We start from the raw sequence: 15826 nt of genomic DNA, 5'->3' as shown, positions 1-15826 counted from the left end.
TGTGAGTATTTTAGTGTCGCATTGGATAAGAGTTGTGATATACAAGACAAACCTCAGTTGGCAATATTTGCACGGTCTGTGTCAAACGATTGTGTGATAAAAGAAGAACTCCTTGATGTTGTGCCATTAAAAGACAGAACCTGTGGCATAGATGTGAAAGAAACAATGATGGCTGTATTTGCGAAAGCAAATCTGTCCATACAGAAACTAATTGCAATAGCCACAGATGGAGCACCCGCCATGATGGGGATCTGAGAATGGGCTTGTGAGGCTGTGCAAAGCTGACAAAAACATTTCCCGAGTTTTGGAATTTTATCTGCATTATCCACAGGGAGCAACTTGTGTCTAAATCATTGAATTTAGACACCTTCATAAAGCCCGTGATGGAAATCGTCAACTACATCCGCACACATGCACCTAACCACAAGCAATTCAGGAATCTTATCGCTGAGCTGGACCAAGGACTTCGAGGTGACCTGCCGCTGAACTGCACTGTGAGGTGGCTGTCAAAATGTAAGGTACTCTCTCGCTTTTTTGGGCTTTTGGATGCTGTGAAACTGTTCATGGAAGAGAAGAACAAGGACTATCCCGAGCTCTCGGACCTCGAGTGGATTAAGGATCTGGCCTTTTTGGTTGACATGCTGTGTCACTTGAACAGACTGAGCCTGACCCTGCAAAGGTGCAAAATGTGTTTGCGTTCATCAACAAACGGAAGCTGTTCAAGGCACATATTCAAATGGGAGATGTAACGCATTTTCCCACTCTGCTAAAATCCAGCGGGCAAGTCACCAGCGCCGTCCTGAAAAAGAAAAGAGACAGATATGCGACACTGGTTGAAAACCTGCACAAAAGCTTTGAGACCCGGTTCCACGATCTCCAACTGAAAAGGCCACAGATTACATTCCTTGTCGACCCATTTAATGCAGATACAGACTGTTTGAAAGCCCCGCCGGTCACAGATGAGGCTGTGGCTGAGTTGGAGATGATCCATCTTTGTGACCAACTGAAAGCTGCTTGAAGGGAAGGGAACATTGAGTTCTGGAAAACTGTACCAATGGAAAAATACTCCAATGTCACACGGGCTGCGCTTAAGATACTGTCAATGTTTGGGTCCCCATACATCTGTGAGTCTGTGTTTTGTACCCTGAAACATGTGAAATCAAAGCATCGATCTGTTCTGACTGATAACCATGTGAAAGAATTGCTTCGAGTGGCAACAACGAAAGAGGATTGTCAACGACAAAGAATGCCAGAAGTCACACTAAGCAACATTCATAGTAAGAGAAAACATATTATATTTTTGTATGTGGACTTGGTTGAACTGAGAGTTTGTGTGCGTGAGAGTTCACACTATGTTAACTGTTGAAAATAACTGGCCTGTAGTCTTAGTACTGTAGGAGTCATGTTGGTGTGTGACATTTACAATAAATCTGGCTGAGCAGAGGTGTGTGTGTGACGAAGGGATAGGGTGATGTTCATGTGTCCCCATGTGTAGGATGTGGCTCCTTGCAGTAACACAATAAAAAGGAAAGTGGCACTTAGTCTCTGACTAGTTGGCCACCCCTGGTGTAGAGTTTATTTACCTGAAATACTCCATATTTTGGCATATTTTGAAAGGTTTAGAGGCAAATATATAGGCGATCATGAAAAAACATTTAAAATCGGATGGAGTCGATTTATACACGCGTAATAAAAAACTTTTAAAAATAATTTAAACCATTTGTCATCACCAAGACGTTACTGCTCGCTACAACCTCACTTTATTTGACACTATCTGTATTTAAAGAAGAAAAGATTAGAGGCACATCGTGTCTTTACATCTAGAAGGGGCTACAAATTAAGCATTAATCTGTGAAGGACAATTTAGACTTATTCTTGCATCGGTTGGTAACATATTTTAATTAACATTAGAGTGCCGTGCTGCTGTAATCGTGACGCTAGTGAGAAAAAAATATATATATTTTTTGCAGTTAATTTCCTGCTACAAATATTAGTCTCATGTATAATCCATGTCTGCAGATGTTTGTATGGTGAAGTTCATATTTTGTCTCATTATTTAACTACAGTATATATGTCCCTGTTCAGCAATGTTTGCTAGCGATATCAAGATTCAGTATATGGTGTTGAGTCTACAATAAATGTATTAATGTACTTTATTAATACTATTAAGGATATTTTCTTGATGCTAACAAATACCACCAAAGACACTATAATATTGTCATCCATGACCGTGTCGAATAAAGCACTTGGCTTTCCTGCACAACAACTAAGCTTTTGATTTCTGCTATGAAAATCGAAAACAAAAATACGGTGAATTGGTCCAACAATCACAATACTTATTACTAGGACTTAACATGACATTAGTTTATTTGCACAAGCAGGTCATGGTAGTGTTATTTAGGCAACCACAAAAGAACACAAAGTAATGCGATTGGTTGTCTTTTTCTTACATTTAGTTCTGCTATCAAACCCTAGTAATACAGGTGAGAATAAACTTGATTGCATCACAGAAAGTTTCTCAAACAAATCAAATGTTCAAACAAACATTTTACAAAGTGATCACAGCAGACACAAACATGATCCGATTGTATTCCACAAGATGATGAAAGTCCTATTTTTAAGAGCCATTTCCTTCTACGCACTTTTGTTTTTTCCCTGCCTTTATTACCTTTATGAACCACCTCTTTCAGGACTCTATTAAAGCTCTTCACTATCTCTCTATTTGAACGATTGGAACACCCAATAAAAGAACAGCAATACAGCATTTTCTGCTCAAACTCTACACTCACTTTCACGTTCAACTTGCATGACCATCGTGTGAATTAATCCACGAAGAAGAAAAACAGATGTGACGTCATATCCAACCCACCTATAACAAGATTCTATCAATCGGCATTGTGATGCTTTTTTAAATTAATGCACCACATATGGTTAAAATGATTAAAATGCGTGAATATTAAATGTTATTATAAATGTGCCTTTTACTACATACATATATACTTCCATCATGCACAAACCCCGTTTCCATATGAGTTGGGAAATTGTGTTGGATGTAAATATAAACGGAATACAATGATTTGCAAATCCTTTTCAACCCATATTCAATTGAATGCACTACAAACTCATGTTCAATGTTCAATGTTCAAACTCATAAACTAAATTTTTTTTTGCAAATAATAATTAACTTAGCATTTCATGGCTGCAACACGTGCCAAAGTAGTTGGAAAAGGGCATGTTCACCACTGTGTTACATCACTTTTTCTTTTAACAGCACTCAATTAACGTTAAGGAACTGAGGAAACTAATTGTTGAATCTTTGAAAGTGGAATTCTTGCCCATTCTTGTTTTATGTAGAGCTTCAGTCCTTCAACAGTCCGAGGTCTCCGCTGTCATATTTTACGCTTCATAATGCGCCACACATTTTTGATGGGAGACAGGTCTGAACTGCAGGCGGACCAGGAAAGTACCCGCGCTCTTTTTTTACAAAGCCACGCTGGTCTATCACGTGCTGAATGTGGCCTGGCATTGTCTTACTGAAATACGCAGGGGCGTCCATGAAAAAGACGGCGCTTAGATGGCAGCATATGTTGCTCCAAAAACCTGTATGTACCTTTCAGCATTAACGGTGCCTTCACAGATGTGTAAGTTGCCCATGCCTTGGGCACTAATGCACCCTCATACCATCACAGATGCTGGCTTTTGAACTTTGCATCAATAACAGTCTGGATGGTTCGCTTCCCCTTTGGTCCGGATGGCTTGATGTCGAATATTTCCAAAAAACAATTTGAAATGTGGACTCGATAGACCACAGAACACTTTACCACTTTGCATCAGTCCATCTTAGATGATCTCGGGCCCAGAGAAGCCGGCGGCGTTTCTGGATGTTGTTGATAAATGGCTTTCGCTTTGCATAGTAGAGCTTTAACTTGCTCTTACGGATGTAGCGACAAACTGTATTTAGTGACAGTGGTTTTCTGAAGTATTCCTGAGCCCATGTGGTGATATCCTTTAGAGATTGTCGGTTTTTGATACAGTGCCGTCTGGGGGATTGAAGGTCATGGTCATTCAATATTGGTTTCCGGCCATGCCGCTTACGTGGAGTGATTTTTTCCAGATCCTCTGAACCTTTAGATGATATTATGAACCGTAGATTGTGGAAATCACAAAATTTCTTGCAATTGCACTTTGAGAAACGTTGTTCTTAAACAGTTGGACTATTTGCTCATGTAGTTGTGGACAAAGGAGTGTACCTCGTCCCATCCTTTCTTGTGAAAGACTGAGCATTTTTCGGGAAGCTGTTTTTATACCCAATCATGGCACCCACCTGTTCCCAATTAGCCTGCACACCTGTGGGATGTTCCAAATCAGTGTTTGATGAGCATTCCTCAACGTTATCAGTATTTATTGCCAACTTTCCCAACTTATTTGTCTAAATTTAATGATTATTTGCACAAAAAAAATGTTTCATCAGTTTGAACATCAAATATAGTCCATAAGGTGAACCAGGAAAAAGTGGCTAGAAAGTAAGTTTCGTTCCCATGTCTGGGCACTACTTTTTTTTGCATTTTTGCATAAACAATGCCATTAATGTATAAAACATTAATGTATAATGTTTTATACATTAAAATTTTTTGTAGATACTGTGTTATAAGAGGAAGTAAAAAATAAAATGAAATAAAGAACACTTTGGCCCAAAATGGCTGACAACAATCAAAATATCGAAAAATGCAGAAAAAAGGAAATACAACAAAAACTGCATTACAGTTTAGAACCTGTACACAATATGATAAAAAACAATATTTACATGAACAAAACAATGTGTTGATGTCACAGCAAGTCTTGGGTATTTTTGTTGGTGTTGTTGTAATTTTGTCTAAACTTAGCACATTGTTAAAGCCATATCGCAAGAATTCTTTGATAGATTTTCCTCAAATTTGGCACAAACTCAAACTATGATTTTTTTTTTTTTAAGGTCAAGTGCACTGTAACCTCACATTCTATTTTTAAAGTATTTAACTTAAGTAACAGAAAAAAAAAATAGTAAAATACTCCGAGGGATTTTTCTCAAATGTGGCAAAAACTCAAATTTTTATTAGAGAACTAACTGATTAAGTGTGACTTTGCGTATTCTGAACGAGGGAGACATTGTTCATCTCTTAGCTATTACTATCATCACAGCCATCTTCCCAAGTGCTTTTATCCTCTGTTTCCATGGAAATATTGGCACAATTTTGGCACTGACACAAATCAGTACAGGACAGTCTTGCAGACATACAGGAACATCTTCCTGTCTCACATTTGTTCTGCTTGCAGCTGCAGTGAACTACCTTTAACACACTATCAGGGGCAGGATCTGTAGTCATTCATGTAACTATTAACCATCCCTGCTCAATGTACCATCCATTGCCATAGGGTGAAGGAGCAGACATTATACCTTTGAGATAATCTCATTATTGCAGCCTGGTAGTTTGCCCTTTTGCAGTGTTGGTGCATGGCGTCACTTGTAGGGGACATTGAGAGTTCTGGCAAAGCTGAGGATGCCATGCAGAATGCTCTGTACCTTGCAGCGTTGACATTTTCCGCAGATGATTGGACATACTGGTGGCACACATATTTCCTCAGCACATCAAATGTTGACTGGTCCAATTCAAAACTGCTTCCCAGATGTGTAAATGCAGACAGGTATGCCATTTGTATGGTGAGTAGTTCCACCAGCTGAAAGTGTCTCCTCCCCAAAGTTAATATTGTCCCACACCAGTATTGTAGGAGTCTTCTTCGAGAATCTAGTAGTTGTAGTTGGGCAAGGCTAGTGTTTAGACTGACAACTGTGTCCCATGAAGAAAAACACCAGTTGGGGAAAGTCCAGAGTCAGTCTTTTCTTTAATTGATCCTACCTGCAACATAAGAACACAGGGAAAGAGGAGCACAAGGGTGTAAATAAAGATATATTCATATTGAAAAGTATTAGTAGTTTAAATATATTATCAAAGCCTTTTTTCAAATTATTTATTATTCTTTTGATATTTTCCAGCATAAAAGTGTTTTACATTGCTGCCAAAAAAAGCTTCTGTTGTTACCTGTAGTTTGAAGCATCACAATCTTCATTCGTCGTAGCTGCTTCATTCTCAGCACAACCTGATTAACAATTATCCTTTGACAGACGATCCTCTCGCAGAATATGTTGTAGCTGGCATCAAAGGTTGGTTCACTTCTGAAAAGAAAAAGAAACACCCACACACATTTAATATTTTTTGCCAAAAGATATGCAGTCAAGATTGTAGCTACATACAAACAGCCTTAACAAGTGCATCTAAAACAAATGTAATATCATGGAAAAGTCAATTTAAAAAGTGAAACTTTTATTTATTCTATATTCATTTCATATTTATTGACACTGTATCTGTCATGCATCTATAATCCATCCATCCATCCATTTTCTACCGCTTGTCCCGTTCGGGGTCGCGGGGGGTGCTGGAGCCTATCTCAGCTGCATTAGGAATTGTAATTTGTAGTGTGTATATAATTGATAATGCATTTTAATAACTTATACTTCTTCATCTGCGGTTTCAGTAACTGCTACATCAGACTTTGTCATGAACCTGGTGTACTGTCTGGAATAGGACTTGTGGTACCGCACTTCCATGGCCACACAGGCTCTGTCTTCAATATGCAAGAGAATGCTACTGTCTTGCTTTATCCTGGCAGTGTACATCAACTGGCCTAAAAATAAGATGATTAAATGGGGAGAACGGTGGAAGAGGGGTTAGAACATCTGCCTCACAATACGAAGGTCCTGAGTAGTACTGAGTTCAATCCCAGGCTCGGGATCTTTCTGTGTGGAGTTAGCATGTTCTCCGGTAAATGCGTGGGTTCCCTACGGGTACTCCGGCTTCCTCCCACCTCCAAAGACATGCACCTGGGGATAGGTTGATTGGCAACACTAAATTGGCCCTAGTGTGTGAATGTGAGTGTGAATGTTGTCTGTCTATCTGTGTTGGACCTGCGAAGAGAGGGCAACTTGTCCAGCGTGTACACCGCCTTCCGCCCGATTGTAGCTGAGATAGGCACCATCGCCCAGGAAGGGAATAAGCAGTAGTAAATGGATAGATAAATGGTTTGTATGTGTGTAAGTGCTACGTGTAGAGTGTGTGTTTACCTGCTGAAACCTTTCTGCCTGTGAAAGATGGTCCTTCTGCCGGTTGCCTCCCACGGTAATTCTCTAGTCCGTTTTCTTGCAAATGATACAAATGTCAGGGAGCACAGGGCCAGCAGAAACGATAGGCAGGCCCGTCTCCGATCTTAATTTTTTTCTCTTTGGAATGCCACTTGTCGAGCCCGAAGCGTTGTCCGATGCCACAAACTCATCTTGACCCACATCCAGCCGTTTGGCCAGTTTTTCGGCAGAATCCAAACGCTTCTTATCAATAGACCGCCGGTAACAAGTCGGGTGAAGCCCAGCGTCACTCGACATCACGTCAAAGCCACCGTTTTCAATCAATCAATCAATCAATGTTTACTTATATAGCCCTAAATCACTAGTGTCTCAAAGGGCTGCACAAACCACTACGACATCCTCGGTAGGCCTACATAAGGGCAAGGAAAACTCACACCCAGTGGGACGTCGGTGACATTGATGACTATGAGAACCTTGGAGAGGAGGAAAGCAATGGATGTCGAGCGGGTCTAACATGATACTGTGAGAGTTCAATCCATAATGGATCCAACACAGTCGCGAGAGTCCAGTCCAAAGCGGATCCAACACAGCAGCGAGAGTCCCGTTCACAGCGGAGCCAGCAGGAAACCATCCTAAGTGGAGGCGGATCAGCAGCGCAGAGATGTCCCCAGCCGATACACAGGCAAGCAGTACATGGCCACCGGATCGGACCGGACCCCCTCCACAAGGGAGAGTGGGACATAGGAGAAAAAGAAAAGAAACGGCAGATCAACTGGTCTAAAAAGGGAGTCTATTTAAAGGCTATAGTATACAAATGAGTTTTAAGGTGAGACTTAAATGCTTCTACTGTGGTGGCATCTCAAACTTTTACCGGGAGGGCATTCCAGAGTACTGGAGCCCGAAATGAAAAAAGCTCTATAGCCCGCAGACTTTTTTTGGGCTTTGGGAATCACTAATAAGCCGGAGTCCTTTGAACGCAGATTTCTTGCGGGACATATGGTACAATACAATCGGCAAGATAGGATGGAGCTAAACCTTGTAGTATTTTATACGTAAGTAGTAAAACCTTAAAGTCACATCTTAAGTGCACAGGAAGCCAGTGCAGGTGAGCCAGTACAGGCGTAATGTGATCAAACTTTCTTGTTCTTGTCAAAAGTCTAGCAGCCGCATTTTGTACCAACTGTAATCTTTTAATGCTAGACATGGGGAGACCCGAAAATAATACATTACAGTAGTTGAGGCGAGACGTAACAAACGCATGGATAATGATCTTAGCGTCTTTAGTGGACAGAATGCAGCGAATTTTAGCGATATTACGGAGATGAAAGAAGGCCGTTTTAGTAACGCTTTTAATGTGTGCCTCAAAGGAGCGAGTTGGGTCGAAGATAATACCCAGATTCTTTACCGTGTCGCCTTGTTTAATTGTTTGCTTGTCAAATGTTAGAGTTGTATTATCTGTCTAGCAGGACCCATAATCAGCATTTCCATTTTTTTGGCGTTGAGTTGCAAAAAGTTAGCGGACATCCATTGTTTAATTTCATTAAGACACGCCTCCAGCTGACTACAATCCGGCGTGTTGGTCAGCTTTAGGGGCATGTAGAGTTGGGTGTCATCAGCATAACAGTGAAAGTTAACACCGTATTTGCGTATGATGTCGCCTAGTGGCAGCATGTAAATGCTGAAGAGTGCAGGGCCAAGGACCGAACCCTGGGGAACTCCACACGTTACCTTAACGTAGTCCGAGGTCACATTGTTATGGGAGACACACTGCATCCTATTAGTAAAATAAGAGTTAAACCAAGACAGGGCTAAGTCTGACATACCAATTCGTGTTTTGATACGTTCTAATAAAATATTATGATCGACGGTATCGAAAGCAGCGCTAAGATCGAGGAGCAACAACATAGATGACGCATCAGAATCCATCGTTAGCAATAGATCATTAGTCATTTTTGCGAGGGCTGTCTCCGTGGAGTGATTTGCCCTGAAACCGGATTGAAAGGTTTCACATAGATTGTTAGACGCTAAGTGTTCATTTAACTGCTCCGCAACAATTTTTTCGAGGATTTTTGAAATAAAGGGAAGGTGAGACACCGGTCGGTAGTTTACCATGAGGTCAGGAACGAGGTTAGGTCTTTTAAGAAGAGGATGATTAACCCTTTTTTTGAATGCTAGGGGAACAGTGCCCGAGGAAAGTGATACGTTTATAATATTTAGCACTGATGGACCTAATAATACAAAGAGCTCCTTGATCAGTTTCCCAGGAAGAGGGTCAAGTAAACATGTTTGTTTTATTCAATTTACACTAATGTTATTTCCTCAAAACGAGAGAAACTATTTTGGAGGGCAGTATCCGCCGTATATACCATCGTATCAGTGTTAATAGAACCCAGTTGTAGCTGGGACGCATTGTCTTTAATCTCCTTTCTAATGACTTCAATTTTCTTTCTAAAGAATTGCATGAAGTCATCAGCTGAGTGGGTGGAGCTCCTGGAAGGGGTCCCTTGTTGGGTTAGCGATGCTACCGTACTAAACAAAAATTTAGGATCGTTTTTATTACGGTGGATGAGATTTAAGTAATATTTAGCTTTAGCTAAGGTAAGCATGCGTTTATAAGTTATTAAACTATCACTCCATGCTTGATGGGGCACCTCAAGTTTAGTCGTGCGCCATTTGCGTTCCAGCTTTCTACATATTAATTTCTGAGCTCTAGTTTCCTCTGTAAACCACGGGGTACGCTTTTTTGGAGCTTTTTTTAACTTTAGCGGTGCTATGTTATCAAAGGTTTCGCGCAGGGCGTCCTTAAAGTTGTTAGTGAGGTTATCAATAGAGCCCACATACTTTGGGAATGGTGCCATTACCGAGGGCAGTAGGTCAGCAAGAGTTGTCGTTGTGGCCGTATTAATGTTGCGGCTGCTATAGCAGTTATTATTATTATTAGTTTGCCGAACATGCGTCTGAACCTCGAATTTTATAAGGTAATGATCGGACAATACTTTAGTATACGGGAGTATCGTAACTTTGGAAATGGTGATACCCCTGACAAGCACTAGGTCTATCGTATTACCGTTGCGATGCGCGGGTTCATTTATTATTTGTGGAGACCACAGCTATCAATTATAGTCTGGAGCGCTACGCACGGTGGGTCCGATGGGGTATTCATATGGATATTAAAGTCCCCCATTATGATTATATTATCGGCGTGTGTCACTAGATCAGCAACGAAATCTGAGAATTCATTGATAAAGTCCGAATAGGGCCGTGGGGGGCGGTAGATAACAGCCAGGTGTAGAGGCAGCGGTGTGACAGACCTCATAGTAAGCACCTCAAACGATTTATATTTATTATTTATCTTAGGACTAAGGTTAAAGTTTTCGTTGTATATTAGTGCGACCCCCCCACCCCTTTTAAGAGGACGGGCAATATGCGCATGTGTAAAGTTAGGAGGACATGCCTCATTTAGCGCAAAAAAGTCGTTTGGTTTAAGCCAGGTTTCGCTGAGACCGATGACGTTGAGATTGTTGTCTCTGATGATATCATTAACTAACAACGTTTTGGGAGACAATGATCTTATGTTTAAAAAACCTATATTATAGGTAGTGGGCTGTTTTAGGGAATTTTTGATCAAATTATCCGTAGTAGCAATATTAATAATGTTGTGTTTATTATGCCCAGTGCATTTAGTATAATTACGACCATATCTAGGAATTGATACGACGGGAATTTTCCGATTGTTTGATTGTTGCTTTGATAAACTGCACGCATCATAGTTTGCCACCTCAGTAAAACACATGTCCAACTCTGAAACAATCAAAGCAGAAAAAACTTGTTCTAATTTAACTGACTCCTTACCCGGACCAGTAGTCTCGCATCTTCCATTTAAATCCGGCTTCAGGATGGAGGGAAGTGGTGTTCTGTGGGGATTAGCCTTCTGCTTTGTTTTTAGCCCCGCTCGACATCCGCGTTTCCGATCACACCGCTGGCGTCTGCTCCGTAGACGGCCCCCGCTGCTACTATACTCCCCTGCTTCACAGGCCGCTGGATGTAGCCGCCGAAGTATTCCCATGCTAGTTAGCAGGTCTAGCAAGCACGCGTCTATCAGTCCAAAACGGGCCGATATGTCCACATCCAGAAGTGTCTGGCGGTCGTACGTGATCACGGAGTGACCACGATGTGAGCCAGCCATGACGTTTGCAGAATTGTCCGGTATTTCTGCCAAATGTTCCATCTTTAGCAAGAGCTCCGCGATGTTGCAGCCCGTCCGGGCGCGGCCATCTATATATATATATATATATTGTTTTAAACAATTCCTGTAAGTAGCCCACCTTCTGATGGTGAAATCATTCACCTCTTCATTCCTAACAGACGTAACATGTATGCAGCATATTTTGTTGTTCTTTTTCGAACTTTGTTAAGGTGTTTTAGCTGTTTTAGAGTATTTTCCTCTTTATCGCTAGACGTTGTTAACATCGCCATCTGCGCTGCTACCCGATTGGTCGAATGTGAAGCACGTGACAAAAAAGTCCCGACTTTAAACACTAATTAAAAAAAAAATGCCTGCATGTCCAGAGGAGAACTGTTTTTTTTCTCATTGAAAACCAAAATATCTTTTTTAAGAATCAAAAAATATTTAGTGCCCAGACATGAGAATGAGATAAAACGAAAAACGGGTTCACCTGACGGCCCAATATGTTGTCTTTGTAGCATATTCAACTGAATATGGGTTGAAAATGATTTGCAAATTATTGTATTCCGTTTATATTTACATCTAACACAATTTCCCAACTCATGGAAACGGGGTTTGTATATACAACCTAATTGAGATGTTTGGATATTTTTAAGGGCTTTTGTAGGCATAATCGAGCGACTACGATAGGCTACAATGTAAGCAGACTTTTGATCGCACTTATTTAATATCCATCCATCCATTTTCTACCGCTTATTCCCTTTCAGGGTCGCGGGGGGCGCTGGCGCCTATCTTTATGTAGAATGCATTTAAAAATAAAACTTCATCCGTCGGAATGTCTTTCCTAATGATTGTGAACAATTGGAAAAATTCCAAAAAAAAGTTACAGTTCCAATAAAGTCAAGTTAAATAAAGTTTTGAAAAACACAATATAATTTCCTATGACAAAAAAAAAAAAAAAAGAGCAGTTAAACAGGGGTTAGTGCGTGTGCCTCACAATAAAAAGGTCCTGGGTTTGATTCCTGGGCTTGGGGTCATTCTCTGTGGAGTTTGTATGTTCTCCCCGTGACTGCGTGGGTTCCCTCCGTGTACTCCGGCTTCCTCTCACCTCCAAAAACATGCACCTGGGGATAGGTTGTTGGCAACACTAAATTGACCCTAGTGTGTGAATTCTTGCCCAATGTCAACCAGTTGACCTGGAATCCTAAACCGTACAACTGGTATTGAAAATGATTTGGTAAACCAATAAAACAAAAACAAATTAAACATAGCTCAGCACAGTTCACCAACAGTCACTATGTCATTTCATTTTTAATGTATCCATCCATCCATATTCCACCGCTTGTTCCTTTTGGGTTTGCGGGGGGGGGGGTGGCTGGAGCCCATCTCAGCTGCATTCGGGCAAAAGGCGGTGTACACCCTGGACAAGTCGCCACCTCATCGCAGGGCCAACACAGATAGACAGACAACATTCACACTTTTATTGACACAGTAGGGCCAATTTAGTGTTGCCAATCAACCTATCCCCAGGTGCATGTCTTTGGAAGTGGGAGGAAGCCGGAGTACCCGGAGGGAACCCACGCACGGGGAGGACATGCAAACTCCACACAGAAAGATCCCGAGCCGGGGATTGAACCCAGGACTACTCAGGACCTTCGTAATGTGAGGCAGATGCCTTAACCCCTCTTCCACCGTGCTGCTGTTTTTAATGTAATGTTATACAAAACAAATGTTTGGTAATACTGAATTGGCCTTAGTGTGAGTGTGAATGTTTGTCTATCTGTGTTGGCCCTGTGATCAGGTGGCGACTTGTTCAGTGTTTACACTGCCTTCCACCCGAGTGCAGCTGGGATAGGTTCGGGCCCACCCTGCAACCCCGAGAAGGACAAGTGGTGGAAAATGGATGGATTGAGAATTTACAGTGTTGAATAATTTTCAGTGCAATTGTATTAATTTCTAAACAGTGTCCTTAACCAAGGTAAACTCAAGATTTAAATTTCTTTGGTTACTACTGCGTTAACTAACTAGTATCTTCTGTCTTGTGTGTGTCACAGTGGTGTTGGAGCGTATTCCAAATGTCGTGTGCTATTTATACTGTATACAGCACGGTCCTCCATGAGCTCATGTTCCTGAAGGAATGATAAACAACTGTCAGTGTTTGTGTTGTATTTTCTCGTTAAACTCCTGACTGTGGTGTCTTTACTGTATGTGTTCCAGGTTTGTCTCTGGACCATCAGGCACTTTCTTCAGTGTCTCGTATTCGTCTGATAGAGAGGGAGGAAGAGAGTCTTTCCTGTTACCTCAAAGCTTGTGATGCTGCTCTGTCATATCTGCAGGAGCTTGATAAGGTGCTTCCAAATACATTTTGGTTCTAATTCCTAAACCAGACTCTTTAAACAACAGATTTTCACAAATAAGTTATATTGAATTACAAACCCCGTTTCCATATGAGTTGGGAAATTATGTTAGATGTAAATGTAAACGGAATACAATAATTTGCAAATTATTTTCGACCTATATTCAGTTGAATATGCTACAAAGATAACATATTTGATGTTCAAAATGATAAACATTTTTTTTTTTTTGCAAATAAGCATTAACTTTAGAATTTGATGCCAGCAACACGTGACAAAGAAGTTGAGAAAAGTGGCAATAAATACTGATAAAGTTGAGGAATTCTCATCAAACACTTATATAGAACATCCCACAGGTGTGCAGGCTAATTGGTAACAGTTGGGTGCCATGATTGGGTATAAAAGCAGCTTACATGAAATGCTAAGTAATTCACAAACAAGGATGAGATGAGGGTCACCACTTTGTTAGCAAATTGTTGAATAGTTTTAGAACAACATTTCTCAACGAGCTATTGCAAGGAATTTAGGGATTTTACCTTCTACGGTCCGTAAAATCATCAAAAAGTTCAGCGAATCTGGAGAAATCACTGCACGTAAGTGATGATATTACGGACTTTTGATCCCTCAAGCGGTACTGCATCAAAAACCGACATCAGTGTGTAAAGGATATCACCACATTGGCTCAGGAACACTTCACAAAACCACTGTCAGTAACTACAGTTGGTCGATACATCTGTAAGTGTAGGTTAAAACTCTACTATGCAAAGCCGAACCCATTTGTCAACAATATCCTGAAACACCGCCGGCTTGGCTGCGCCCGAGCTCACCTAAGATGGACTGATGCAAAGTGGAAAGGTGTTCTGTGGTCTGACGAGTCCACATTTCAAATTATATTCGGAAACAGCTGACGTGGTGTCCTCCAGAACGAAGAGGAAAATAACCATTTGGATTGTTATAGGCGCAAAGTTCAAAAGCCAGCATCTGTGATGGTATGGGGGTGTATTAGTGCTCAAGGCATGGGTAACTTACACATCTGTGAAGGCACCATTAATGCTGAAAGGTCCATACAGGTTTTGAAGCAACATATGTTGTCATCCAAGCAACGTTATCATGGACGCCCCTGCTTATTTCACCAAGACAAGTGTTACAGCAGCGTGGCTTCGTAAAAAAAAGAGTGCGGGTACTTTCCTGGCTCGCCTGCAGTCCAGACATGTCTCCCATCCAAATGTGTGCCGCATTATGAAGCGTAAAATACGACAGCGAAGACCCCGGACTGTTGAACGACTGAAGCTCTACATAAAACAAGAATGGGAAAGAATTCCACTTTCAAAGCTTCGATAATTAGTTTCCTCAGTTCCCAAACGTTTATTGAGTGTTGTTAAAAGAAAAGGTGATGTAACACAGTGGTGAACATGTCCTTTCCCAACTACTTTGGCACGTGTTGCAGCCATGAAATTCTAAGTTAATTATTATTTTCAAAACAAAATAAAGTTTATGAGTTTGAACATCAAATATCTTGTCTTTGAAGGGCATTCAATTGAATATGGGTTGAAAAGGATTTGCAAATCATTGTATGCTGTTTATATTTACATCTAATACAATTTCCCAACTCATATGGAAACGGGGTTTTTACTATCTTAGTGATGTCAACAAAATATGTGATTAGGGATAGGTACTGACACAAGTCAGGCAGTGCTACAGGTTACTGATTCATGTAAAAACAAACGGTGCCATATTTTAATACAATGCTCATAGTTTAAATACTTTGTAGGATCAACAAAAGAAAAGTCTGGCACATTCAGCTGAATGGCATAGACTACTTCCTGACTAAGGCAACACACTATAGACCAGGGCGGTGTAAAGAGAGAGTATGGACAACTCTGTTTAAAACAATCCCTTAAATCCATCCATCCATCCATCCATTTTCTACCGCTTATTCCCTAATGATTGGTCAAAAGCCCCTCACGTGAGTACAGGGCGCCATGTTGGACCCCAGTTCGGAGCCGCCGCGAACAGACACAGCACTTTCTCATGAGAAATGTATTTTAATTGAATAGATTTTCTGTCATGTAAATATGCCCTGTTGTGCAGCATGAAGACGCAACTCTTGCC

General features: G+C 41.0%; 1 protein-coding gene across 8 annotated transcripts in view; it reads left to right on the top strand.

The window, feature by feature from the left end:
• Positions 1-15826, top strand: part of ttc7a (tetratricopeptide repeat domain 7A) — a 143438-nt gene that overhangs the window by 22155 nt on the left and 105457 nt on the right. For 7 of the 8 annotated variants that reach the window (XM_061910936.1, XM_061910933.1, XM_061910935.1 and 4 more), the window contains one exon: positions 13578-13708. The exons of the other annotated variant lie outside the window; for it this stretch is intronic. In XM_061910936.1, the coding sequence (XP_061766920.1) occupies positions 13578-13708 (131 nt within the window). The remainder of the gene's footprint in view (positions 1-13577; positions 13709-15826) is intronic. 8 annotated transcript variants of the gene reach the window in all.

This window comes from Nerophis ophidion, linkage group LG09 (genome assembly GCF_033978795.1).
Source record: "Nerophis ophidion isolate RoL-2023_Sa linkage group LG09, RoL_Noph_v1.0, whole genome shotgun sequence".
NCBI lineage: Eukaryota > Metazoa > Chordata > Actinopteri > Syngnathiformes > Syngnathidae > Nerophis > Nerophis ophidion.
The sequence above is the reverse complement of the archived record's forward strand: the minus strand, read 5'-3'. Positions and strand labels throughout refer to the sequence as shown.